The sequence below is a fragment of the Aptenodytes patagonicus genome, chromosome 21 (assembly GCF_965638725.1).
Source record: "Aptenodytes patagonicus chromosome 21, bAptPat1.pri.cur, whole genome shotgun sequence".
Taxonomy (NCBI): domain Eukaryota; kingdom Metazoa; phylum Chordata; class Aves; order Sphenisciformes; family Spheniscidae; genus Aptenodytes; species Aptenodytes patagonicus.
This window is the reverse complement of record NC_134969.1, coordinates 6,023,857-6,050,614: the sequence shown is the minus strand read 5'-3', so window position 1 is coordinate 6,050,614 and position 26,758 is coordinate 6,023,857. Positions and strand designations below refer to the sequence as shown.

The 26,758-nt window shown below is 48.1% G+C and overlaps 2 protein-coding genes across 2 annotated transcripts; both read left to right on the top strand.

Annotated features, from left to right (window-relative positions):
* Positions 1 to 18,308: 18,308 nt before the first annotated feature.
* On the top strand, positions 18,309 to 20,175 carry LOC143169892 (heat shock transcription factor, X-linked-like). Its single transcript, XM_076357676.1, has 2 exons — positions 18,309 to 18,869; positions 19,534 to 20,175. The coding sequence occupies exons 1-2, from the start codon at positions 18,309 to 18,311 to the stop codon at positions 20,173 to 20,175; spliced, it is 1,203 nt and encodes a 400-aa protein (XP_076213791.1).
* A 3,459-nt stretch (positions 20,176 to 23,634) lies between these two features.
* On the top strand, positions 23,635 to 25,501 carry LOC143169891 (heat shock transcription factor, X-linked-like). Its single transcript, XM_076357675.1, has 2 exons — positions 23,635 to 24,195; positions 24,860 to 25,501. The coding sequence occupies exons 1-2, from the start codon at positions 23,635 to 23,637 to the stop codon at positions 25,499 to 25,501; spliced, it is 1,203 nt and encodes a 400-aa protein (XP_076213790.1).
* The last annotated feature ends 1,257 nt before the right edge of the window (positions 25,502 to 26,758 follow it).

Below are 26,758 nucleotides of genomic sequence, written 5' to 3'. Positions count from 1 at the left end.
ACAACGCCACAATTGCTGAGTGGATTTCCTGCTTTTCTGACCACCTATGGCTGGGTTTAGGTGGTAGCAGAAACTGTTTGTCCTCTCTTCATTAGGACAGAAAGCAAGTGCAAATGTGATGGAAATACTTGAGACTTGAAAGCAGAAACAGACAATTCTGTCTGCCTCACTTGTCTTTAGAGAAAGCAGGAGCCATGAATCAGATGGAAATTGCTTTAATCTTGCTATGTATTAATAATACTCAATTTCATTTATTGTGAGCAAGAGGAACACAGACCTCCCCTGCCTCCTGCTATGTTCATAATTTATCCCCAGCCAATTAACTTCTGCTGCAGAATTAATAAACTATTATATTATTGATGCCAAAAAGTGGGTATGGCATTCTCTGTCTTTCTGACAGTGTTGTGGAAAGATATGTATATCATTGCAACAGCAAGGAGAGTTTTTCTGAATTTCCTTTTGTACCAAGCTGTGGGAATCAGTTCTTAATCCTTAGCCCATTACTAACTCTGTGGCCACCCTCATCGGGCTTCTCTCAAAATGCTGAAACCTGTCTATGTCCCTCAAAGTTTCCAGAGTCAGTGGTATTGCTGAGATCAGTTAATGAGGTCAAATGGTGGATTCTCCATGTTTGCCTCATCACTAAGATACACAGTCACTTTAGATATTAAAAAAATTAAAGGTAGCGCTCCAGTTCAGGATAGGATTCATCTCACTTAGATAGAAGTCAGTGAAATGTTCCGCTACAGCTGAAGTAGACCCCACAGACTCCTTTCAAAGTCAGTGAAGAGAGACAGGCACTGTGAGGAGCAATTCTTCTAACCAGTGTGGACATCTATTTCAAGACAAGATAAAGCGCGCCCCAGGCAGCGCTGACTCTACCAACTGGATCTGCATCAGAGAGGCCTGCACTGCAAATATCTACTTGTAATTGGAGAAAGACCCCTTGCTGTGCAATCTGAATACTTTCAGCAGGTCACCCATGCCACCTTCTCCTGAGGTGGGTGAGGTGTGGAAATGAAGGGAGACTGCGTGACTAGCTTATCCTGGTGCCAACCGTCTAGACAGCAAGGTTTTGGAAAGGCGAGTCTCAGGGCCCAGGTTTGCCAACCCATGGAAGGCTACAGTGATGTGGGGAAGCAGCCTCTGACTATGGTGATGAGGTGCTTACTGATCCCACGATGCCTTTTGTAAAATACCACAGCCATCTGGTCCCAAGCGGCATCTTCAATTCCCTTCCTACCTAATGACCTGCACAATGAACCCACCCATTACCAAGGGACTGCTGGTGGGAGCTGGCTCTCCCTTCTAAGTGCTACAACTGTTTATACCCCTTGTGCAATACAAAAGTATTTTTAGTGCAGTAAATATAAGTTATTTTCACCAAAAAAGCCACTCTGCAGTGTCATGACTACAAGCAGCTTTTATATTGCCTCAGATCCATATACCCCCCGCCCTCATAAGAAGCTCTAAAGCAGTGGATAGTGTTGGACAAAGCCATGGTTCTGCCAAGCAGGTTCTTGTTTGGAAATGTGGGTTTGTTCAAGCCTAAGCTATTTGAGGGAATGCATCTTTTCTGTAAGCAAAAATTTCTTAGACCTACAATACCACTTTCGTTTTGGAGAGAAATAGTAAAACAGGGCCTGACTGCCCCATAATCAAAGACCAGGCTGTTTTCTTTTTGGCTAACTATGACTGAGGTCAAAAGGCTAAGGGGTCCCTAGGACCTCTTCAACGTCTGCACTGGAACCTGTATCTTCTGTGGTCCAGGAAAATGCACTTGCTGCCAGCCTGTCATGTGTCCGGCTCTGGATGTGTGACCTTGCTGATGCATTTCTGTTGGAGCTTTTCCATTTCTGTAACTGAGCCTTGCAGCAGCGACTGTCTCTGCTGAACACCCTAGTGGTTACTGTCTCTTCCCAGATGCAACTCTCAACTTTTCTGGTCTCTCAATGGGAAAAAAATAAAACCCATAAAACAAGTAACTCCCTATCTAGCCAACCAAGCAACTCACCTCACCTCCCAAAATATTGTTGTTTCAGTGCAATATGAAATAGAGAAACAAATGTTGAAATATTTGTTTTTGGTTTCTGCAGTGATAAAATCCTCCCTGCTCTGCAGTGGGCTGAAGGCTCAATTTCTGGCTCATGTAAAGTTTTATTTAAAAACTGAAAAGTCCATGTAAACAAAGTTGAAGTGCTATTGTTTCTAAAGACAGCTCTGGGCTTTTCTCTATGGTAACCTCCCAGAAGGTAATTAGGGAGCCATAGCAACAGCTACACCTCCTAGCACAATGTCTGCTCTCTCAAATACTGTGCAAGCTCCAAAACATACAGGCAGGCATCCTGGGGATGCCGGGCTGGTTTACATTATGTAAGAGGCAACTGATGTTTCCCAGCGTCACTTGGGGCTTTGTTTTTGACAATGTTCTGTTTGTTTGTGCTTCAGTGTGTGAACAGGAGACACTGGCCAAAAGCTGTGATCATGTGTCCTTGCCTTATGTGGGAAGCCAGGCGTGCAGTGCGTCCGTCCAGACCGGGAAGCCTTGCTAGTGGCTTTTTATCACATGCCGTACGTGGATCCATGTCCCGCAGCCATCTCTGCAGTGGGGGTGGTGCTCTATAGCTGGGGAGAAATCACGTCCCCGGTGTTCAGCCCTCCCCAGATTTGAGCTGTGTGCTTTGGAGCTCTTGGGATTTTGCTCCATTGCTGATCTAGGCTGTATGAACTTTGGAGTTAGAATCTAATTTGTACTCTATGTCCTGTTGTTCCCTGGTGAGTATCTACAGCACTGGTACCCACTCCTCCCCAGTGGGGAGGCACTCTGAGAAGCCCAGAAATGCAGTTTGGCAAAAATCCCAAGCAGGGGTGGAAAAGCAGTGAGGCTTTGTGCTAGATGTGACATCCAAACACCCAAAACAATGATTTTCCCCAGCTCTCCACAGGTGTCTTCCTCTTTGTAAAATGGGCCAACAACATTGCTCTGCTTATGAAATTCTTACAAGAGACATTCAAAAGCTCTGACATTCAAAAGCTCTTTTGTTACAAGAGGGCAGAAAAAATACCCTGACAAGGTGACAGTTTCCATCCCCCTCTTACAGAGCAGCTCGATGTAAACTGCGATGGAGGGTGGAATATTGCAAGCAATGCAAGTTTGACCGTATAAATTGGACATTGCCCTCCTCTCACATGCAATGGTACAGGACACAAGGCACAGGTGTCCTAAATAAACCTTAGACCTCAAGTGTTCATGGGGCATACAACCATGCCAGCACTCCTCCCTTTGCTTTGAACAGGTCCGTGGAAAGCATCGTCTTGGCCTGCCAGAATGTAACTTCTGAATTAGGATGGATAGTGGGCCTGGGAGGCCCCAAAAGAGGTGATGGTCTTTAGATGGATGATTCTTCTGAAATAGGACTCTCTTGCAGGAAAACAATACGCTGGTAATAAATGACAGAGGCAGGGATGGCAAAGCCCTTTTAGTTCTTGGACATAGAGTGGGACTCTGGGGCCTGGGTTTCATCACTCATTTTTCCCTAATCTACTGTTCTCAGGTTGACTTCATGTGCCTTTTGCCTCCATTTCCCATGCCTGTAAAAGGGGACATCCTTTGTAACACATACCAAAGCCTAGTGACAGGCACGCCGCTGCCAGAGCTATTACTAGCAGCATGCGCATTCAGCCTTAGAAAGGCAGTGCATCTTCCAGCAGCTGCCCACTGTCTTTCATTCAGTGGCCATCTTCCACCTCTGCAATGAAAATTTTGCTCACCTGGATGAGGACGGACCTCAAGGTGTTTGCTGTTCACTGGTGAATATGCTGCGGTGGTCTAGAGAAAGTCACTTTTTGGTGCTGCCATATGAGGTTCAATGCCCAGGCACTGCAGGACACAGGGGAAGCAAACAGAGCGGAGGAGAGCATGTCCTGTTCACCTTCCACGTACCACTCATGTCTGTCCCCAGACACCCAGGACAGCAGCAGCAATTTCTGCTAAAAACAGGAATGATTTGGAGTGCATTTAAGCCTATCCACCCACTTAAGCCAGGTATTTAGATGCAACAGGTCTCTGGTTTGGAGCTGACAGGCGTTTACTCTATGAAGACACGAAAGCTGTAATTTCCCATAATGAATAGCAACTGCTTATTAGCTGATCTCTCCTTTCCTAATTTTGTTTTATGTGTGATCTTGGCAGAAGTGCAGCTGCTCAGCTGCAGGTGGGAGATAGGAAGTTATCTTAAATACGCAGGAAGAAAGAAAGAGTATATCAGAAAAATGCAGTAAGGGAAATTAAAAACTTTTGCAGAAAGGGATCGGGGAAGGTGGGCTCAGGAAACATTTTCCTCTCTGGATCAGTATTTCAGTCTGACTCACCTGCAGGTGGGAGGTGGTTTCTTGTGTGTTTTGGAGCTTGCACAGTGGTTTTTGGTCTCCTCTCTACAGCAACTTGTATCCGATATTGTTGAATATGGCTGTTCAAGATCAGTACTGGGCGCACCATTTCAATTCCTCTTCCTCAGGAGGCTGTAAAAAAAATACAGAGTTGATTCAGTTCAAGGACCTAAGTGGCACCCAGTGAATCGCTCAGCATTTCTTCCAAGAAGAGGACATTGCAAAGGCTTGTCTGCCTGCCTGTTTTTGCTGTCTGATTTCTATTTGTGATATCTCTGAGCCTCACCTACAGCTCTGTTTCCCTGAATGGTCCCATAAATGAACAAGATTTGAGTGTTTTGTGACCTCTATCTTGTTGGAAGGAATGGGTCTTTTTATCTCCCAAGAGCCTAACAGGTCACAGGATTGTAATTACCTCCACCGAATGATCCAGATAGAGTGAGACAAGTGGGTCTGAAGATAAAGGACAAGCAGCCACACCATAGTCATCACAACCACTAAAGCCTAACTAGGACTCTGGGACTGTCTCTGCTGGAAGGCTGGCTTTGAATGGACTGTGGAGAGAAAATAACATTCTCCTGCCCTCTTGGCAGTCCCATTAGTGTTGTCAAGAGACTGGCAGGGCAAGGCAAGGGGTTGAACTGTCATTGTCTACCTTGCAATCACTCTGCAAGGGGAGTATCATCATCTTCCAGGCTGTCCATCAGGGAATAAAATTCCCCCTCCAAGAAAAGGAGAGTGGAGAAAGGTCTCAATGAGGATTGTTAACACATAAATGCAGTCACCCGGAGTTCTTACTGTGCTGTTTTCCCATCCCAAGAAAGTTCTGTTGATTTTAAACTCTTGGTTTCCCTGGTTGCAAGAAGGAATGATACAACGCAGACTTGGTTCCTGCTATGGTCTTTGGATGGGTTACTGAAGGAGGTGGGTGGGCGGTGTTGATAGTTGGACCCAATCCTTTCCGCTACCAACAGCACACAGACCGATGGTTACACTAGAGTTAAATGCAAACAGGAGTGATCAGCTTTAGAAGGTGTGATTATGTACAGAAACTACTGTCAGACATTACGACCTTAATCATTACCTTCTAATCCGATCTACATGGGCAAACCCAGGAGCCCAAGAATGTTCCCAGTATGTGAACCAAAGGGGCAAACAGGTTAATAGAGTGATAACAGCCAGCTCCCACCCTGTGTACATGAGCTGACAGCCCCGGGAAGACTAAGGGCTGTGTGGGGTGGAGGACAGAGCAACAGCCCAGCACATGCTCCGTGGCAGCACGCTGCAGGCAAAACAGTCTCAACTTGGGGAATTTTTGCTTAATTTAATTTCTTGCCAATTAACACCAACTTCTGATGCCTGATTTGGGTATTGAGGAAAAAAAGAGAAGACAATTAAAAAACACTTAAGAAAACACATTACCTCCCATTCCCCAGAGCTCAGATAAAGCCAAACACTTACCCCTCTCCCCCCCCATCTAAGTCTGTACACAGTGAGGGTTGATGCTGCTCTTGGCTTGTTACTGGTTTTCCTCCACTCAAGTGTTGGTCACCCACGTCCATAGTCCCTCGGGGGTGTTCCTCTCCCACTGTGGGTCACCCATGGCCACAGTCCCTCAGGGGGGTCCCTGCCCTGGTGTGGGTCACACACAGGCTATGGACCTGGCACGACTCAAACCCTGCGATTTATGTCTGATACAGAGCAGAGAGCGGCGATGGAGCCCTGCAAATCCTTGATGGGAGGTTTCAGCATCCCCCGGCAGATCTCTGAAACGGAGGTTACGATGATAATATACATCCTGCTGTCACTTCAATGAAACGACAATGGACTGATTGCATTAAGCACCCTGTCAGCTATTCATTAAACGCCTGATTGAAGACTGTCACCGATGCCTTTTCTCTTTTAATTAAGACAGGTGCTTTTGAAGGCAGGCTGGAAGCCAGCATGCAGGACCAGGCGGCAGGCACGGCTCTGGGCTCCTGCTGCGGGAGCTGGGCAGGGGAGCGCCAGGAGGACCCTTCCCCCTGCTCCCTTTGCTGCCCTCTGAGTCTGACTTTGGAGAGAGTGTTAATTAAAAACTGTTTCAAGGATTCATCTGCTGAGGCTTCTTTCTTAATTAGCACACCCTATTAGCAGTAAAACTGTGTAACACAAACAAGGTTTTACATATCTTCCCATTTTCTTCTCTTACATTTGCTGGAGCGATAACAGAAGATGGATTATCTGTGGGTGTTTCAGCTGATTAGGAGCCAAATTTTTGTTTTCTCTGTCCCTTTCTGCTCCAGTGTTACGAATATCCAGATGCTGGAGATTTCGTCTGTGTGAACAACCCTGGAAAGTGAAGCATGTGCATGCAGAGGGCTCACTAATGAAGTGGTTTGGATGGCAGTTAGCACACGCCGAGCATGTTAAGATGGCGGAGACCAGCTCCCAGAGGTGCCCCAAAAGACCACAACAGCAATAGCAAAGAATAAATACATTCAGTCAGAAAAATGGTTCTGTCGGTGCTGAAATACACAATCTCAAGCCTTTCTGCACGCTTCATTTACAGGGGACAGCATTAACCCTTCTGGAAATCAGGGCACCTCATTCAGGTGTTTCAACGGGGACTGGAGAGAGAAAAGTTGAGTTATGCCCCACTTTGCAAGGCTGTGGCTGGGTTGTGGAGGGAGCAGTGGGAGATGCAGCCGTGCATCCTTCTCTGCTGACTGGTTCCTGCAAGGGGCTTCCCTCTGAAGCAAACAGCACAGCCCAAACCACCGCTTTGGAAACCTTCACCTTGGCTGGCGGCTCTGATTCGTACCAGTGATATTTATACAGAGCCACGTGCCTGTGGCTTGACATGATGGAGGGTGGTAATTTCTGATGAATTCTTCAGAGGAATACAAAGCCCAAATATTATATTCAAGTATAGAGTCTCCAAAAATCCTATTAACAGGCTTCTCTTCATTATTCCTTTGATTTGCATAGTGCTGTCTTAATGCAGACTAAATGTAATTATTTCTCATTGCTGTTTTGCCTGTATTAGTAAAGCTAATGCCACAGGGCCTTGTTCAAAAACTGCCTGTATAAATATTGTTAAAAATAAATGCATAACATTAATTCTCCATCGTTCATGTCACTGTTTATTTAATGCTCTAAAAAGCTAATTACCACTAATTTTATTCTACATCATCTTGAGGTCTTACAGTCTCGGCACTATAAGATAAAAGAATTAATTGTTAATTAGCATACCTTTTTTGGAGAACACTTTTTTCTTTATCAAAGATTACAAGAGGAGGAAGAGGGGGGAAGGGGAAGAAATGAAGCTCTCAATAATTGTGCCAACTGTGGTGCCAAAATGGGCTTTTTCTTAAACAACAACACAAAACTTTTATCTGGCCCTGGGGAGAAGAAGTACAAGCTATGGTGTGTGAAGCCAATAAAAAGCATCAGTATTATTATTAGTTTTCCTTGCACTGGATGTCTGAACACATTGTACCCGACTGTGTCTACAGCCTGATGGATTTGTAAAATGGGCAATGATGCCGCTGGAATTTTAGACATCCACCACCAGAAGCCAGGGTGCCCTTTGCTGCGAAACGACCTGGGAGGCAGCACGAGCATTAACTCCTCTGAACATTAACATGGCTGTATTGCATTTGAAGGAGCATTGGTGGGGGATGCCAAGCATTGCAATGCCCATTCCTAGGCATCCTAATGCCCAGGGGAAGTCAGAGAGACCTCCAAGCCGGGCAACCGGGCATGAGATGTTTCACATTACCACCTCAAAAAGTCTAAATGCAGTCAAAACCATCATACAAGCTTAGATTTACACCACTCACCTGAAGGCCTGTGTTTGTTGCCTCACTTTGACCCCCCCAGCCATAGCTGTGCTTCTCAGCGTCAGACGACATGGGTAGACCTCATGTAGAAGACACTCAGGCAAGAGAGCAGAGGGAGAACTGCAGCGTACACCACCCCGCAGTGCCTGTATGCTAAGGACAGGTTCCTGTACGGAGAGACCATAGGGCAAAGGAGACTTTTCCATCTTTCTACCCTTTTCTGGGGCCCCCTAGTCCAGACCAGATGGGATTTCAAGGAAGGGATAAATCGGGGGTGGTGGGATCCTGTGGGAAGGCAGTGGTCCTTTTTCTGCCCTCATTTCAGGACACCACCCACCGGCCTCCATTCCTTCGCTTCAGTGCAGTTGCCTGTCTCACTCTATGTGTTTTGGGCAGAGATGTTTGCAGTGAGCTTGACCCTGACCGCAGCAGCTTTGCAGGTCACAGGAAAAGGCATTTCATCAACTTTGTCTTGCAGAGCCAGGACCCTGTCAAACATCACCATGCTGATATACTAAACATACTCCTCTCTCCAGCTTAAGCTTCAGATCAGCCAAGAGGGGTAACACTGAGTTTGGTTTCGCCCTAATGGCAGTTTCCTTGCCCTTGTGCCCAAATTTTCAGCCCTCCCCTGCCACAAATTCTCTAATACCTTCCCAGGGCAATGGGCCACCACGCCATTAATCTCCGCTGCAACAAGCACACCTCGGAGCCTCACCGTTCGGTGTCGCGATGGGAGCGTGCTGTTTATGCCAGAGCAGACTTGCCGCTTTGTGATATATTTATAGTTGTGTTGCTTTTCTCTCCAGCTAATTGGAAATGTCAGGGAACTTTTAATTTGTAACAATGAAGTGAAACTCTTCCGCCTCCGTATTTACATAAATCAGGGGGAGTTTGCACACATACATTTCCTGGAAGAAAAGACAAAAAAGAAACAAATTCAGGATGAGTTTCCTACTTGAAATATTCATGAAGCCAAGCATAAAAATACAGTCAACTGACTAGACAGACTTGTCAAAAAAGAAAATTAAGGACAGAGCCATGGGGACAGTTTAAAAACACGTCCTGTCAGGCTTCTTGCCCTTCCCACTCATTTGGTGGTGGACCCCGCCTGCCCTCGGGTTTTGTCACAGGCGGAAGGGGACAGTCCCTCGCACCGCTTCTGATGCTGCCCAGTTAGTAAGCCAGCACATCGGAGATGGGCTATGTCTGTCCAGCCGCTCAGCCCCAGAAAGTGGATGGGCTGGGGAGGTCTGGCGGGTCGGAGCAGGAAATTAAATCAGTCTGGCACGTCAGTCATGCTCAGAGCCCGCAGGCCAGCCTCTGCTCCGGCCCTCCTTAGCACGGGTTGGGATCCCCCCGCACAGAAGTCAATGAGAGCTCTGCTCCAGCCGGCAATCGCGGGGCCGTGCCGGGCTTTGCTTCGGGCCGTTTCTGAAGGGGATTTGTGGGTTGCTATTTTTTTGCTAAAAAGATTGTTTTATTGATTGGCAGCCGCTTTGTAGAGGTTCACGCGGCCTTAATGAGATGCCTTTGTGAGGAACTACGAACCCAGTGCCTCGGCCCTGGACAGGGCTGAAGGAGACGGAGGATTCTGGGGTGGAAAATGAGCATTTATTCAGCAGCAGCAAACATTGGATTCTGTGACTTCTCAGCAGGAAGGGAGAGCCTGAAAAATTCAGTGCTTATGGCTTGTCCTAGATTCATCTAAGCATCTGTCCACATCCATGACCTATTACCTACTCCCAGTAAATATTTAAATCTCAGATAGCTTAGCATTTTTTGGCTATTTTTATTGTACCTGCAGTCAGAGCACAGCGAGGGTCAGTGATTCAGCTGCTAGCATAATTCATACACAGTGTTCTCCAGCATTATCCTATGAATCTACTATTAACCTGCATTATTCCATTAATTCAATATTTATCTCTGGTGCTGTTAATGGAGTATTTGATTTAACAGTACATGAATATTGCATCCTGCAATAAGAAAAAAGGTGAAATTAGAATTTAAAACCAGAACAGGATAATTGCTAATCTAATATACTTGCAAAATTTTTAAACACAAATTCTGCTAGGCTTACCCCAACCGTGGGGCTGACATTTCAATGCAGTTAGCACAGATGGAACATTTTGTAATTTGTACAAAGGGACATATTCCATGAAGAATGCTGGAACCCTGATAAGTTAACATCTGTTAGACGTTTCATATGGTTTGCTGCGGCTACACAAAAATTCAAATCCAAGGGTAAAAATATGTCTTGGAGGAGCAATAACAGCTTGATTTAGTCTTGACGCTTTGTCATTTTCAGTCATGATGGCACTAGGACACAGCTTGCAGAAAAGGTCTGGGCCCCACATGAACAACCCATATGGAGGGACTGGGCCTGGAGAACTGTGAGTTGATTCCCTATTCATATGTTTTTGTGTCTTCAAAATTGCTCAGAGATTCTTGCTTGAAGACCTTGTAAGTTCCCAGACAGACTGAAATCAAGTAGTGATGGTAACATAGGCTTTGAGAGAAGTCTGATCTCTCGTATAGCTCTATTTTGGGCCAAATGATGGACACCTGACAGATGCTTGACTAGCATCTTCCAGATAATTGCCACATTTTCATTTGAAACTGACAAAGATGGAGAATCTTCCACTGTTTGTTTTAGTGGCTGATCATTCACACTGCTAATGTGTTATGGCCTCTTTCTCATCTCTCTTGCTATAGTTTCCAAATACTGGTTTTTGTTGTTCTTTCCTACAGACCACTTCGAAAGACTCTAAGATCAACTCACCTGTAGGTTTCTACACTTTAAAATCTGTTTAGATCTTAGCATTGGTCTGAAATGTTTGCAGAAGAATAAACAGCTGGAAAAAAATAGAAAGTGAAAGCTGGCCAAAGTTGCCTGCCAGTGCTGCCGCCCTGAAGCCCTCTGTTTCATGGCTTGGATCCAAAACCTGCACAGGAGCTCTGTGCTGCCATCTGGGCCACTGCACGCCTGCTGAGCCTATTCCACCTGGTAAACATTCTTCTTCCTGAAATTTCCCCTCCTGCACTAAAGACAAGGACTTTGTACACAAGTTGACAGCCTGTCCCACACCTCTTACTCCATTCCTATCGTACAGCTCATGGGAGGGTTTGAACACCTCTGTTTCCTTTCATTTGAAATACTTTTGCAGATTCCTGATCAGAGCTTTAAAAAAAACAAAGAAGATGCTGTCTGCAGACAATCCCTTTTGAGTTTTATCTTGATTCCACTGCATGCTGGGAGAGGAGATTTGAAGCTTTTACCAGGGCTTTGTGGTTACCCAGGCAGTACAGATCGATACAGCTTGTTGATACATACCTCATTATCCTGTCTCTGACTCAAGGAGCTCCTGTTTACCCAGGTCATCAGAGAATACCTTTCAGTAGGTCAGTTTGGGGGAGGAGGAGACACCTACCCAACCTGCCTGTTTAGTATTCAAAATTTGCACTGAATTTCCCATCTGTCATGGGGTGGTGAGTGTTAATTATACGGGTGATGAGAAGCCAGGGAGGGTGAAGGCAGCATCAATCTTGGCCTTCTGGTACTTGCCAGAATATTCATGCAGAGTTTTTCCTTGTTCCTGGATCTGCTCAAGTGTGTAATGATGAGAGCTTTTTTTGTGGAAGTTCAGACTTCTCATACCACGAGAGCTTCCTGCTCTGACATGTTTTCAGAACTGCACTCCTGCAGCCTGGGGAAAGAAAAGGACTGTCTTGCTCTTGCAGAATACAGAGAGCATTTGCAAGTCATTGGTGCTTCTTCCAGTCTCCTTTCAGCATATGAAGATGTTAGCAAGCAAAGCGTTTATGGGGAGTGTAACAGACCAATGTTGAAAAGAGATAGCTGCTATCTTGTACGCGCAGGCAGTGATGAAAGGAAATCAGGGTCAAGGATCAGAGACTTTGTATAGGGCAGATGGATCAGACACACAGTGTATCAAACTGATGAGATAGCTCTCACCTAGAGATTTACAATATCAAGGGCCTTGCTGGAAGAGCAGTACAAAGGGAGATTTTTTCAGATTCACTTGCTGCAGTGTGGTCAGCCGTGTCAATATGCTACAATTACCACCACGCGTAGAGGACCAAACTCCTCCTCGCCTTCACCGCAAAGTCTGATCCAGGAAGAGATTTGGACAAAGTGCTGAATAATAGCTTTCTTACTGATGTTGCATGATTAAAACAGTCTGGGCTTCAGTACTGGACCTAGTCCAAAATAACACCTTACTAAATGCCTGCAAGGGCCTGCCAATTTGTTGCAATAGAAAAGTGCTGCTCATCTGGTCTAGCGCCTTCCACGAGCACCTCACAGCTCCCCAGCGGCGAGGTGCTTGGACCTTCTGGATGCTTGGACCTTACTGCCTGTGAGCAGTCCATCTGCTGATTTCGGTAATGCCTGGGCCTTTCGGCTGAGGTGTTTTAGCCAGGTGGTTACCCAGAGTCAGGGCTGCTTTTCCTCATACAGGGAGCATGAAACCCTCATTTTTTTCATCCTTAAACATTAGATTTTTTGAAATACCGGAAGTCCCCCCACAAAGACACATAACATTTCTCTGTGCAGTTCTAAAGAATATTAAATCTAAGAACTGCTGAATGAGGTTCTAGCTTGTCTCAGACTCAGGTAGGCATCATACCGCAGTTTTACATCTCAACAACCTCCTGATGAAATACATCTCCAGTCCACGCTCTACCCACAGGCCAGCCTGGGCCTGCAAGCAGTGGAAATACTGTATCTCTGAGAAGCTGAGAGTTTCTCACTCCCCTTTGATCTCACTTAAGCATCAGCACCAAAGTAGAATTAAAAAAATACAAGATAAAAGAGAAGGGCTGCTGAATATGAGGTGAATGATGAAGGCCCTGGGTCCATGGATGGACTCAGTTAGGTTCCAACTGCATTTAAGTAAAATACAGCAACACATTTTCGTTTGGAATCATTGAATTATTTAGGTTGAAAGGAACCACTGGAGGTCTCTGGTCCAACCTTTGGCTCTGAGTAGGCCAAACTGCAAGGTTAAATGCAACTTTATGGTTTTAATGAATCTCTCTTGATATCTGCCATCATGTTTCTGTTTCCAGGAACAAGGATAAATGCAGTTGTTTTCAACCAGTTTTCCCATAGTGTCTACACGATGGATGCAAGTTTGGGAAATGCAAGAATTACATCAGGTGACAATTAGATGCTTCCCCTTCTGAATCCAAGCTGTCATATTTTTCCAGTTACTATAAAAGATATACCTCCAGATATTAATTGGCATCTATGTGCAATGGAGTTGTTTTCATTAACACCAGGAGAGGTAGAAACCCAGCGCACAGGCTCTGTGGTGCCTCTGAAAATCATGATGATACCTTGAGTTTTACTGTCAGACAGAAGTGGTTAATATAGCCTGGTGACCCCTACCAGCCGTTCTCACCTGTAATTCCCTCTTCTTTTTTCTCCACTGCTTCCTTGTATGTCCTGAATCCCTGTTTGAGTGAAGGGTGTCAGTTATTGCAGGTAGTCTCTGATTTAAGACTCCATTCTTATGTTGGGAACAGATTTGCCTCAGGATATGTGAGAAAGTGATTAATTTAAATCACATGCAATGATGAAAGAGCATTTGTCTGACAGCAAATGTATCATCATCCTTTGGTGGGGTACCCTTCTGCCAGGACTGAGGCACGAATCTTTGCCACACACATCCGAGGAACTGCTTTCATTTGGGGCTCCTCAGGGTCCCCCGTTGCAGCCAGTTCTCCCTCCCCTCTGAGCGTACCTTCACCACTTCCACCTTGTCTATGCTGGGAATCAGGCAGGTTTTTCCAAAACTGTTAGTCAGACACCACTGTTGTTCCAAATGAAACCTCTTTTTTTTTGCTTTTTAGTCTGCTCTGGAGATCTGCAATTGTGCTGATGCTGGCAAAGTCTGATCGAAACTAAAGGCTTTTTTTTTGCAAACAAAAAATAGAGTAAGAACCCTGAGTTTTAGTCAGAATGCTTTTTCAAGTAAACATTTCCAGCTGGCTCCAGTAATTACCTTTAAGGGGGTTGTCTGATTACCTGTAGCTAAAGTGAAACCTGCATTAATGCCCTTTATCTCTTCTTTTGTTTCACTTTTATCACTCACTAGAAAATCACTAATGATGTCAAATTCAGGGTTAAGAGATTTTTATGATTTTTATTATTGTAGCATTCTTCTGATCCAGGAGATTGAGTTGAGATAACTGGGACCTGCACTCAGCCCTTCATCCCTTAGCACACAAGCCTGGTAATTCCTTGTAGGCACAATGTTCCTATGGAAGACAAATCCTGGCCTTCAGCCATCTCCTGTTCTGTCCTAAGAAGAAACCTCTGAAAGAAATTAATGATTAAATTGTTACTTAAGGTGTCAGCCAGGAAGAGAGGCAGAACCTGTAAGTTGCTCTCTCCGTGGTATGGCCAGCCGAGAGCTGGCAGTCTGTGCTTGGCCGGTCTTTGCAACCCTCCTGGTGGTCCACGGAGAGAAACGAGCACTTACACAGGGGACTCCTCCTTCCACGCAGTCTGAAGATGCATCAGTCACTCTCTGGAAACACCGCCTTCTTTCTATCCTCTGTTGGCATAGCTTAAGTAATTTAAACAAAGTGCCTGATTTTTAAAAGCTACCGTTAGGTGCAATGAATCCCAGCCCTACCTAGCAGAATGGTGAGAATAACTGAGTGTTTGGTTCTTTGGTCAGCCCCCGAGGAAGCCCCCGAGGAAGCCCTCAGTCATCTTAAGCACATCAGTTTTGTTGCCTACCTTCTAGATGGAATGAGAAAAGCATTGAGAACAATCTGGTAGATCAGAGAGTACATTGGGTCTAAACTGAAATGAAACAGTTCAGGTTGGAGGCTTCTGTATCCCTTTAAACCTTTTGAGAAGTTAAATGTAGGTCAATATCAAAGTAAAACATCATGCCAAGGCAAAGTATTCATTTTGCCAGTGCAGAAACTGACTTTTAAAATTTTCATGTATTATTTTCTCTTTTTCTCTCTGTCTCTCTCTCTGCCTTTTGCTTGAAAACATTTGTCAAAGTTGATTCAGATTCATAAATAATGATTTTTAACCTGGCCAGAAAATGGAAAGAGCAGAGCTGAAACTCACACTCATTTCCCCATCTACAGCCCGCCAGCCTGTTCAGAGTATGGACTTCTGTGCTTTGAAACAAGAGTAGTATAGATAAAGGATGACTTAAAATGGTTTTTTTGCCCAGTTTCCCCTCTGCAGGGGTTTCTAGCTCCAGACACAGCCTGAAGTGAAAGGTGATGACTGGATCATGGCAGAGGATTCCTATTTACCTGTTTATTTACTCACCTGTTTTAAAAAAGCAGTAGGTGGTGATTTCCCTGCTTGCACCTCCCTCACCACAGTGATAACTGCAACAGAGCATTGCCCATTTTCTATTAGAAATTAATTCTGAGGTATGAATGTGCCAATGTTTATAATTAGCACAGTAATGTAGAGGCCCTGATCTTCATGGCTAATTTTTCATCTCTATTATTATTCACTTGTTGGTGACAGTGACTGTTTTCCACCTCATAAAGTGACAATACTCGCATATCAACACTGTTTCATGCATTAGAAGTGTTTCACATTAAAAAGAACCACAAAACCCAGACGCACTGTAAACAAGGTAGAAGAGAGCACGGTTTGAGTGGGGCAATCGTGTACGAAGAAGTCTTTCCTATATCAGGTTTCCTGTCAGTATTGCCCCCAAACAAACCCACAGGAGCCCGTCAAAACATAACAAATACACCTGTCAGGCCCAGGTACCAGGAACATCCTTCTCCTTTAAGCATCAGCATTTCAGAACAGCACAGTTGTCATTTTTGCATCAAAATGAATGGCTGGATTTTCAAGGGGCTCAATGAAGATACGATGGCTGCTATGCAGAGGCAGCTGACAAAACTTCATACAGGCAAATTCTGTCCAGTCCCATCAGGATAGAAAATTATGCAGAATTGTGTTGATATCATCAGTATTTTATCTTAGAAGAAAATTCTGAAAATATTGACATATCTCTTTTAAGGCTGCTTTTATTTTAATAGGCCATTTTCATTCTGCAGTTTGAAATTGCTTTTCACTTTGTAGTTATATTTTTAATCTCAAAGTTGACCTTAAAATTAGGTACATTTACTCACATATCTCTGTTTTCAGGATAAAAAGTCCTGACTCAGATTGAACTTCACCAGAAAACAAGTTGTTTCATTCAGGCTGGGCTAAAGTATTAACTTAGATTTGGCATCATGAATACAGAATTAGGCTTTGAGGGAAAGGACCCCTTAGCATTACAGTTTTGGAAAACAAATTGTTAGTGGTCTCCATAATTAGAGGTTTTCATGACTTGAAAAGTAATGTTCAGATCCTTCCTAGAACCCAGCTTTCAGGTTTTTCATCACCCTGCTTCCCACAGAATATTGTACCTGTTGCTTCCACCCTCCCCACACAGGTACCATCCATCATAGTCCCCACTTCATTCCCAATTGCAAGCCAGTCCCAGGGGCGTTGTGCATGACGGGGTGTCCCTGAGGACTCCGCTTTGCTCCTGCATATGGAGTGGATTGGAAACCACCAGTGCAAATGTTGCTTAATCTCCCTGAATCCGCTGTCACTGCACCTCTATCAGCCGCAGAGGAATTGGATTTAGCACACGCAGCAGTGTCCCTTTTCTAGCATCAGGGCAGGCACTTTCAGTGCTCTCCTTTGCAGTGTCAAACAGCTGCAACACCATGAATTTCACTTGACTTACTGCTTTCCCAGGGCTGAATTCAAAATTCCCATGTCTTATTACAAGACAAGCTTTAAAGAGTAGTCCTCTCCCAGTCATCATCCCATCTTCTGGGATTCACTCTCCAGGCTGTGCAGTGAGGTAGGTTGTACCCATATTGTGGGCAAATGCAGTAATATGCATTCTACGTGACCCAGGGGGCTAGGCAATGATATTACACAGCACAGTAATATTTCATTCAATCAGATATAGGCACAAGAGAGGACCGTGTTTTAAAATGAAGGGGAAAATTTTATTAGTTAGAAATTGGTTTCAAAAACAGAGCCTCCACTCAATTGCATTTCTTTCTCTCTTGGCCAAACCCTAAAACGCTGAGAGCCGACCCCTTGACAGGCGTAAATTGTGAAAGTTAATGTGGCCATGATGCCTTATGATGAAGTTCTGCCTTGTATTAGTTGTATGTCAGTGTAAGCCCTCTGACTGCCAGGAAATTATTCCATCTTATAATTGAGATCTGTATCTGGCCCCCGAAGAGTAACTGTAGTCTATAGCATACAGCTAATGGTTTTATTAAGAACTTTTCAGTTCTCCTGATAGTTTATAGGAACATTTTTGCAATAGATGGGTAAGTATTTTATCACTAGGAGCAGAAGAGAAAAAGACTCCCTAAACTTTTCTGGATGCTAGAATATCTTGGTACAAGAATGCCTACTTGTAAGCAAGACATTGTCTCTGTTCTGAAGAGCAGCAGGATGAGGTGACAGGGGTATATCCTAATTAGGATCCCTGGGGGGATTGCCATTACATGAAGATCTAGCCAAGGGGGGACCTGCATGTCTCCCAAAATACTGTCTCTCTTCTGACAAAATTGACACATTTTCCCCTTACCCACAAGAATTTTTATCAATAATGTTGAAATCCTGCATGGATCTTAGGGATGTTTTTAGGGTCCACTTCTTTATTTAAAATTCTGTCTTCTATTACTATCTTAATTTATTTGGGGTTCTGACTAAATGGGGTTCTTCCTCCCAGCCTGGGGTCTCATTTACAGCAAAACAAACTGTCCCCATTCATCAATAGTTAGAATAGAATAGACTATGTCAGCTGGAAGGGACATACAACGATAATCTAGTCCAACTGCCTGACCAATTCAGGGCTGACCAAGTTAAAGGGCTTTCTAGCAATTTCTTCTGTCTTCCACTTCCTGTTGCCAGGAGACGGGCGCCGCACTGTGAGGTCACCATGATGCAACACAGGCATCACGGTGACATGGAGAACTTCCCAGGCAGCTGGCGCCAGAGCCCTTCATCCTGCTGACCGGCAGGACCAAGCCCGGCTGCTCAGGGAAAGGGCCATGGCTGGAAGTTTCAGCCAAGCTGTGAAGAAAGTAGTTAAAATGGAGCCGCCTTCACCAGAGACATCCTGGGCTTCTGACCCAGAGGAGCCAGGTTGGTGGGCGGCTTCAACATCTCCTGACCATCCAGGAGGTGATAGGGGAACATCTTGGCATGCTGCCGCCGGACCTCTCCCAGGAGAAAACGCCTTTCAAGGTTTGCCTGACGAATCTTGGGCCCCCATCATACGCTTTCATTTCTGGGAGGAGATCTCTGCCAACACCAAGCCGTCTTCAGCCCGCCTGTTCCTCCAGAAGCTCTGGAAGATCGTCGGCAGCCATCGCTTCCAGTCAATCTGGTGGGGCGACGATGGAAACTGCGTCGTGATCGCAGAAAAACTCTTCAGAAAGGAAGTGCTGGGGAGGAGGGGACCCCTGAAGATCTTTGAAACCGAGTCCATGAGAGGCTTCATTCTCCAGCTTAACCTCCACGGCTTCTGCAGAATGGAAGGGGATGCTCTCGTATCTGCCTCCATCGAGGAGCTGCAAGCAGTAGCGGCAGCAGGTTCTGCTCTGGGCAAGGTACGTCGTCGGTTCCTCCGCACACGAAAGAACCCTCGGGACATTCCGGGGGCAGAGGTTCACGTGCAGATAAAATAAGCCCTTGCAAGGTAGGAGATGGGGATGGGAGCAAACGGCCTGATTTTGTCCCGCGGGTCCTTTTCAGGAATTCTCGACGCAGGATTTCGGAGGAGCAGAAAAGCTGATAAAATAGAATTTGGTTATTTCTGCTGACTTTCAATCTGTGAAACGGAAACACAGTCCCATCGTATCATGCTTTTTTTGTGCTTGCTCTGTATCCGGCCGCACCAAAAGTTTAAATCTTCTTGCGGCATCTGCTGAATGCTGACAAGATACACGTCAGCATCAGCATGATTCCTGGCATGCCCATTCCACGCTGAGGTGCCTGAAAACTGGTAGCATTTGGGTTTCTCCCTCGGTTTTTAGGCTTTTGAAAATCCTACACTTCTCTGCTCCCACATGCCAAAAACACAAGGGTGGTTATTACTCAGCAAAACCCTAGCCCAACATTTTAGCCAGCCCAAACTTGAGGTTTAGAATGCCCCGGAGAGTCCTTTTTAATACCCGTGGTCGTCTTTGCTGAGGCAAACGCTCAGTTATCGCACCTCTGTCTTTCTCCTTCTTGAAATGATGGCAACTAACTCCTCTCCTTGGCGTTTTGTAGCTGCTCTTCTACTACAGCCCCTTTTTTCGGAGAGATTACCCCAACCTCCTCAGGATGTGCACGCAAAGTGCTGGTGAAAGAAAGAGCGCCCCGGCTGCATCCCCGCTGGGCCCCACGATGAAGAAAGACCACCTGAGAAGAAGACGACCTGATGCTCAGCCGGCGGTAGGAGCTGCGGCGGCGGAGAACGACACCCAGACAGCTGCAACCCCCAGCTCCACACCGACCGAGCCACGGGCTGACACAACCGCCCGGACGGGCAGTGCCGCTCCACCCCCACCAAAACGGCACTGCAGCCACAGCCCCGCCGGCATCCAGGAGGCGGCTCCTGCTCCATCCACGGCGTCACCACACCCTGTCACACCTCCTGCCCCCAACAGTCCCTTCACACCAGCCGTGGGACTCCCCACACTTCCATCTCGGCAGACAAATCTAGCTGCTATGCAGGTCCCCGGGGCTGGCCTGCCTCCGTTCTGCGCGCCGTGGTTTGCGACGGCCATACTGGCAGCACCTTCTGCCGCTCCCGTGCCAGGGCCACCGCACGGCCAAGCTCCCACCCACCGCCACTGCCCAACCTGCACCTGCGGCCCAAATGCCGCAGCTGCCGGCAACGGGGTTGGACCCCAACGGGGGCTGGACTAGAAACAGCAGAGATCTTAGGTAGCCAGTAAGCGTCATAGGGGTAGAACTACCTTATTATAGGAGTTAGTAACGATACGTTGTTTGTTGTTCTCGATAATAAATCTTTTCAAGTTGCCTTGCCCTGTCTCTACAGTCTCACGGTCACTGTCTCCACACCCGGGCCGGGGGTTGCCTGCAGGGACATGAAGGGTTTGGCTCCAGCCCAGGAAAGCCAAAGGCCCCAGGCACCGGCGCTGCACTCGGCAAAGCCCAGCACCAGGCCAGCCTGGGGCTAATCCGGGAGCTGCACCAGCACCCAGGGCCACTCAAACCAAAGCAATCCCTCAGAGCTCTTGGGGAGCCCGTGCCCCTTCCTCCCCCAGCTCAGACCAGGGGCCAGGGGCAGCGGGGCTGCAGGGAGCGGGCTTGGGCTTCTCCTGCCCATCCTACATCACACCTGGGGACAGAACTAGAGCATTGCAGCTGGCAAAGCCATAAAGCTGTCCTACAGGAGTCACACGCTGGGCTTACTGGAGGAAGAACCTCTCCCAGCACCCTTTACTGAGGCTTCCTTTAGAGAGGAGGCTTTCACCGAAGCATTTAAACGAGATGCTACATCATGGTCCCCTTCCTTTCCACAGAACAGGGAATTTCGTTTTTTGGTGAGAGCAGGCCTGTAACACCGGCTGCGGCGGACGCTCCACACTTCACAGCCATTTAAGCAAAAACTGATAGTGCTCATGAGAAATTATATCACCAGCTCACCCTCCCAGCTTCAACACCTCCCTGCACACAGAGGGAAGCCAGGCAGGTCCGTCCCATCGGGAGCAAGGCCTGCAAGGCTCGGGGCAGCCGCCGCTGCCAGCCAGGGCTCGATGCGGCAACGTGCCCGGCCCCGTCCTCGCGCTGGGACCGGAGAGCCTGCCCGCCCAGGCCAGAGCCACCCTTGGGTGCTGGGTCTGCACCAACACCCTCTGCTCCGGACTCACAGAGAGGCAACAGCCATCACCAGAACCCCCTTCTCACACTTTCAGTTACACCGTCCTGCAGAGAGGCTGTCATTGAAAGTAACAGAACAGAACAGAATAGTTCCATTGGAAGGGACCTACAAGGATCATCTGGTCCAACTGCCCCAACATTTCAGGGCTGACCAAGAGTTAAAGCATCCTATTAAGGGCATGGTTCAAATGCCTCTTCAATGCTGACAGGCATGGGGCATCGACCACCCCTCTGGGAAGCCTGTTCCAGTGCCTGACCACCCTCTCGGTAAAGAAATGCTTCCTCATGTCCAGTCTGAACCTCCCCTGGGGCAGCTTTGAACCATTCCCACGCGTCCTGTCCCTGGGTACCAGGGAGAAGAGATCAGCACCTCCTTCTCCACGTCCCCTCCTCAGGAAGCTGTAGAGAGCGATGAGGTCGCCCCTCAGCCTCCTTCTCTCCCAAGAAGACAAACCCAGAGGCCTCAGACACTCCTCAGAGGACATGCCTTCCAGCCCTTCACCAGCTTTGTTGCCCGCCTCTGGACGCATTCAAGCACCTTCACATCCTTCTCAAACGGTGGGGCCCAGAACTGCACACACTGCTCAAGGTGAGGCCGCAACAGTGCTAAATACAGCAATCACCTCTCTTGACTGGTCGTGCTGTGTTCGATGCACCCCAGGATGCGGTCTGCCCTCTTGCCTGCCAGGGCACACTGCTGGCTGCTGTCGAGCCTGCTGCCCACCAGGACCCCCAGAGCCCTTTCTGCAGGACTGCTCTCCAGCCACTCCTCTCCCAATTTATCCTTGTGCCCGGTGTTACTCCCTCCCAGGTGCAGAATCCAGCATTTGCTCTCGTTCCATTTCATGCCATTGACGATTGCCCAATGTGCCAATCTGTCTAGATCCCTCTGCAAGGCCTCCTGGCCCTCAAGAGAGTCAATAGCACCTCCCAGTTGGTATCATCAGCAAACTCGCTAATGGTGCATTACACTCCTGCATCCAAATCACCCATACAAACACTGAACAGAACCAGCCCTAGGACTGAGCCCTGAGGAGCACCGCTGGTGACCGGTCCCCAGACAGGGGTTGCCCCATTCACCACAACCCTTGGAGCCCTGCCGCCAGCCAGTTCTTCACTCGCCGCACCCTGTACTTGCTCATCTCACAGCTGGACAACTTGTCCTGAAGGATGCTGGTGAGGGACAGCATCAAAAGCCTTATGAAAATCCAGAAAAACTACACCCACCGCCTCTCCTTCATCCGCGAGGCGGGTGACCTTATCAAAGAAGGATATAAGAGCAGTTAAACAGGGCTTTCCCTTGGTGAACCCCTCTTGACTGTGCCTGATGATTGCACTGGTCTTTAAATGCCTTTCAACAGCACCCGCTATGATCTGCTCCATCATTTTTCCGGGTACTGAGGTCAGACTAACAGCTCTGTAGTTTCCTGGGTCTTCCCTCACACCCTCTTGTAGACGGGAATAACACTGGCTAGCTTCCAGTCAGCAGGGAACTCCCCAGACCCCCGAGACCTTTGGTAGACAATCGAGAGCGGTCCTGCCATAACGCCCGCCAGCTCATCAAGTGCTCCGGGACGAAGCCCGTCAGGCCCCACGGACTTAGGAACAGTCAGCTGACGCAACTGGGCCCTTACAATTTCGCTGCCCACAGATGGAAAGTCGCTCTTCCCGCAGTCGTGCTCCCCCGACTCAGAGGAGCGGGTTGATAGCCGGACAAAAGGTTGAGAGAACATCATGGAGCCTCCTGCTTTGGGTTCTAAAGGTTCTGTAGCAAAGAAAAGCAGAGGAACCCAAGCCAAGAAAGGGGCGGGGGTTTATTTCATTTATTTCATTTATTTCATTTATTTTATTTATTTTATTCATATTTATTTTCATTTTATTTATTTATTTCCCAAGAAAGGGAGCACCAGTTTATTTCAATTGCAAGATGTGTTCAGGTGGCGTTTCACTTGTACTTCGTTCTACAAAGCAGCCACGGAGAGCCTGCTGAACGCTGAGAGCATCACCTGGGTCCGTGGACAGCCACGACGGAGGCAGCGCTACCGAAATCACTCAGCAGGGGCTATTCCATAGAGGAGGGTACGGGTATTTCTGCACCTTGGGTGGAAGGTGCCCAAGGGAAAAACTTCAGGTCTGGGGCACTTTGAGGCCCAACGCTGCAGCCTTCCCCATCCCTCCCTGGGGACCAACTCCCCGGGGCAGCGGGACGCAGCACTGTCCTAGCAGGACAGACCAAATGCAAACACAGCTGGATTCACTTCTTGGCTCAAAACAGCTCTCCCCGTGAAAAGAAAACAGGGCTTTCTAGCAATTTCTTCTGTCTTCCACTTCCCGTTGCCAGGAGACGGGCGCCGCACTGTCAGGTCACCATGATGCAACACAGGCGTCACGGTGACATGGAGAACTTCCCAGGCAGCTGGCGCCAGAGCCCTTCATCCTGCTGACCGGCAGGACCAAGCCCGGCTGCTCAGGGAAAGGGCCATGGCTGGAAGTTTCAGCCAAGCTGTGAAGAAAGTAGTTAAAATGGAGCCGCCTTCACCAGAGACATCCTGGGCTTCCGACCCAGAGGAGCCAGGTTGGTGGGCGGCTTCAACATCTCCTGACCATCCAGGAGGCGATAGGGGAACATCTTGGCATGCTGCCGCCGGACCTCTCCCAGGAGAAAACGCCTTTCAAGGTTTGCCTGACGAATCTTGGGCCCCCATCATACGCTTTCATTTCTGGGAGGAGATCTCTGCCAACACCAAGCCGTCTTCAGCCCGCCTGTTCCTCCAGAAGCTCTGGAAGATCGTCGGCAGCCATCGCTTCCAGTCAATCTGGTGGGGCGACGATGGAAACTGCGTCGTGATCGCAGAAAAACTCTTCAGAAAGGAAGTGCTGGGGAGGAGGGGACCCCTGAAGATCTTTGAAACCGAGTCCATGAGAGGCTTCATTCTCCAGCTTAACCTCCACGGCTTCTGCAGAATGGAAGGGGATGCTCTCGTATCTGCCTCCATCGAGGAGCTGCAAGCAGTAGCGGCAGCAGGTTCTGCTCTGGGCAAGGTACGTCGTCGGTTCCTCCGCACACGAAAGAACCCTCGGGACATTCCGGGGGCAGAGGTTCACGTGCAGATAAAATAAGCCCTTGCAAGGTAGGAGATGGGGATGGGAGCAAACGGCCTGATTTTGTCCCGCGGGTCCTTTTCAGGAATTCTCGACGCAGGATTTCGGAGGAGCAGAAAAGCTGATAAAATAGAATTTGGTTATTTCTGCTGACTTTCAATCTGTGAAACGGAAACACAGTCCCATCGTATCATGCTTTTTTTGTGCTTGCTCTGTATCCGGCCGCACCAAAAGTTTAAATCTTCTTGCGGCATCTGCTGAATGCTGACAAGATACACGTCAGCATCAGCATGATTCCTGGCATGCCCATTCCACGCTGAGGTGCCTGAAAACTGGTAGCATTTGGGTTTCTCCCTCGGTTTTTAGGCTTTTGAAAATCCTACACTTCTCTGCTCCCACATGCCAAAAACACAAGGGTGGTTATTACTCAGCAAAACCCTAGCCCAACATTTTAGCCAGCCCAAACTTGAGGTTTAGAATGCCCCGGAGAGTCCTTTTTAATACCCGTGGTCGTCTTTGCTGAGGCAAACGCTCAGTTATCGCACCTCTGTCTTTCTCCTTCTTGAAATGATGGCAACTAACTCCTCTCCTTGGCGTTTTGTAGCTGCTCTTCTACTACAGCCCCTTTTTTCGGAGAGATTACCCCAACCTCCTCAGGATGTGCACGCAAAGTGCTGGTGAAAGAAAGAGCGCCCCGGCTGCATCCCCGCTGGGCCCCACGATGAAGAAAGACCACCTGAGAAGAAGACGACCTGATGCTCAGCCGGCGGTAGGAGCTGCGGCGGCGGAGAACGACACCCAGACAGCTGCAACCCCCAGCTCCACACCGACCGAGCCACGGGCTGACACAACCGCCCGGACGGGCAGTGCCGCTCCACCCCCACCAAAACGGCACTGCAGCCACAGCCCCGCCGGCATCCAGGAGGCGGCTCCTGCTCCATCCACGGCGTCACCACACCCTGTCACACCTCCTGCCCCCAACAGTCCCTTCACACCAGCCGTGGGACTCCCCACACTTCCATCTCGGCAGACAAATCTAGCTGCTATGAAGGTCCCCGGGGCTGGCCTGCCTCCGTTCTGCGCGCCGTGGTTTGCGACGGCCATACTGGCAGCACCTTCTGCCGCTCCCGTGCCAGGGCCACCGCACGGCCAAGCTCCCACCCACCGCCACTGCCCAACCTGCACCTGCGGCCCAAATGCCGCAGCTGCCGGCAACGGGGTTGGACCCCAACGGGGGCTGGACTAGAAACAGCAGAGATCTTAGGTAGCCAGTAAGCGTCATAGGGGTAGAACTACCTTATTATAGGAGTTAGTAACGATACGTTGTTTGTTGTTCTCGATAATAAATCTTTTCAAGTTGCCTTGCCCTGTCTCTACAGTCTCACGGTCACTGTCTCCACACCCGGGCCGGGGGTTGCCTGCAGGGACATGAAGGGTTTGGCTCCAGCCCAGGAAAGCCAAAGGCCCCAGGCACCGGCGCTGCACTCGGCAAAGCCCAGCACCAGGCCAGCCTGGGGCTAATCCGGGAGCTGCACCAGCACCCAGGGCCACTCAAACCAAAGCAATCCCTCAGAGCTCTTGGGGAGCCCGTGCCCCTTCCTCCCCCAGCTCAGACCAGGGGCCAGGGGCAGCGGGGCTGCAGGGAGCGGGCTTGGGCTTCTCCTGCCCATCCTACATCACACCTGGGGACAGAACTAGAGCATTGCAGCTGGCAAAGCCATAAAGCTGTCCTACAGGAGTCACACGCTGGGCTTACTGGAGGAAGAACCTCTGGAGGAAGAACTGCACACACTGCTCAAGGTGAGGCCACACCAATGCTGAATACAGCGGGACAATCCCCTCTTTTGACTGGCTGGGAAGATTTTCCTTACAAAATTACTGAAGACTTTCTAGTTGAGGTAGCAGTTCCTTATTTGTGCCTGAAAGGTGATATTGATCCCCAGCTTGTGTTCAGGAATGGCTCTGCGGCAAAGGCAGTGACCCCAGGGGGTTCGATCTCTGAGTCTATGCTGGTGCTGCTCTGCAAGGCAGGGGAGCACAGGAGCAGCCATAAGCTTGACTGCTTGGCTTCTCCTCTTCACTGCTGCCGCCCCTCCAGCCTGCTCAGCCTGTGTGCCTTTCCAACACAGCAGGCTTGCATAAGCAAATGTGCTCAGATGAACTTTTTTGTGTGTCATCAGACGCAACCACCACCTGATTCAGGAGCACATGGTCCCTAAAGCACATTTATCCATGCAGCCAGCAATCTTGGGCCACCCTGAGAACAGATGAGAAGAAATCAAACATCTCATCCTGTATTATCTCTGGTTTTGTGTTGACCTGTACAGCATGCAAGGCATAGTATGTCATGGAATAGGCTACAGAAAGCAACATGCCCACAGTCGTCTAGAAGACCATTGCCCCTTTTGTCCCTGCTCATTGCAGGGGGGGTTGGACTAGATGACCTTTAAAGGTCCCTTCCAACCCAAACCATTCTATGATTCTATGATTCTAACAGAGCTGT

Bases quoted from the DNA above. Each gene is read 5' to 3' on its own strand.
- LOC143169892 (XM_076357676.1), top strand. From the start codon at position 18,309: ATGGCTGGAAGTTTCAGCCAAGCTGTGAAGAAAGTAGTTAAAATGGAG. The intron at 18,870-19,533 runs GTACGTCGTCGG...GGCGTTTTGTAG, and splicing joins CAGGTTCTGCTCTGGGCAAG to CTGCTCTTCTACTACAGCCC.
- LOC143169891 (XM_076357675.1), top strand. From the start codon at position 23,635: ATGGCTGGAAGTTTCAGCCAAGCTGTGAAGAAAGTAGTTAAAATGGAG. The intron at 24,196-24,859 runs GTACGTCGTCGG...GGCGTTTTGTAG, and splicing joins CAGGTTCTGCTCTGGGCAAG to CTGCTCTTCTACTACAGCCC.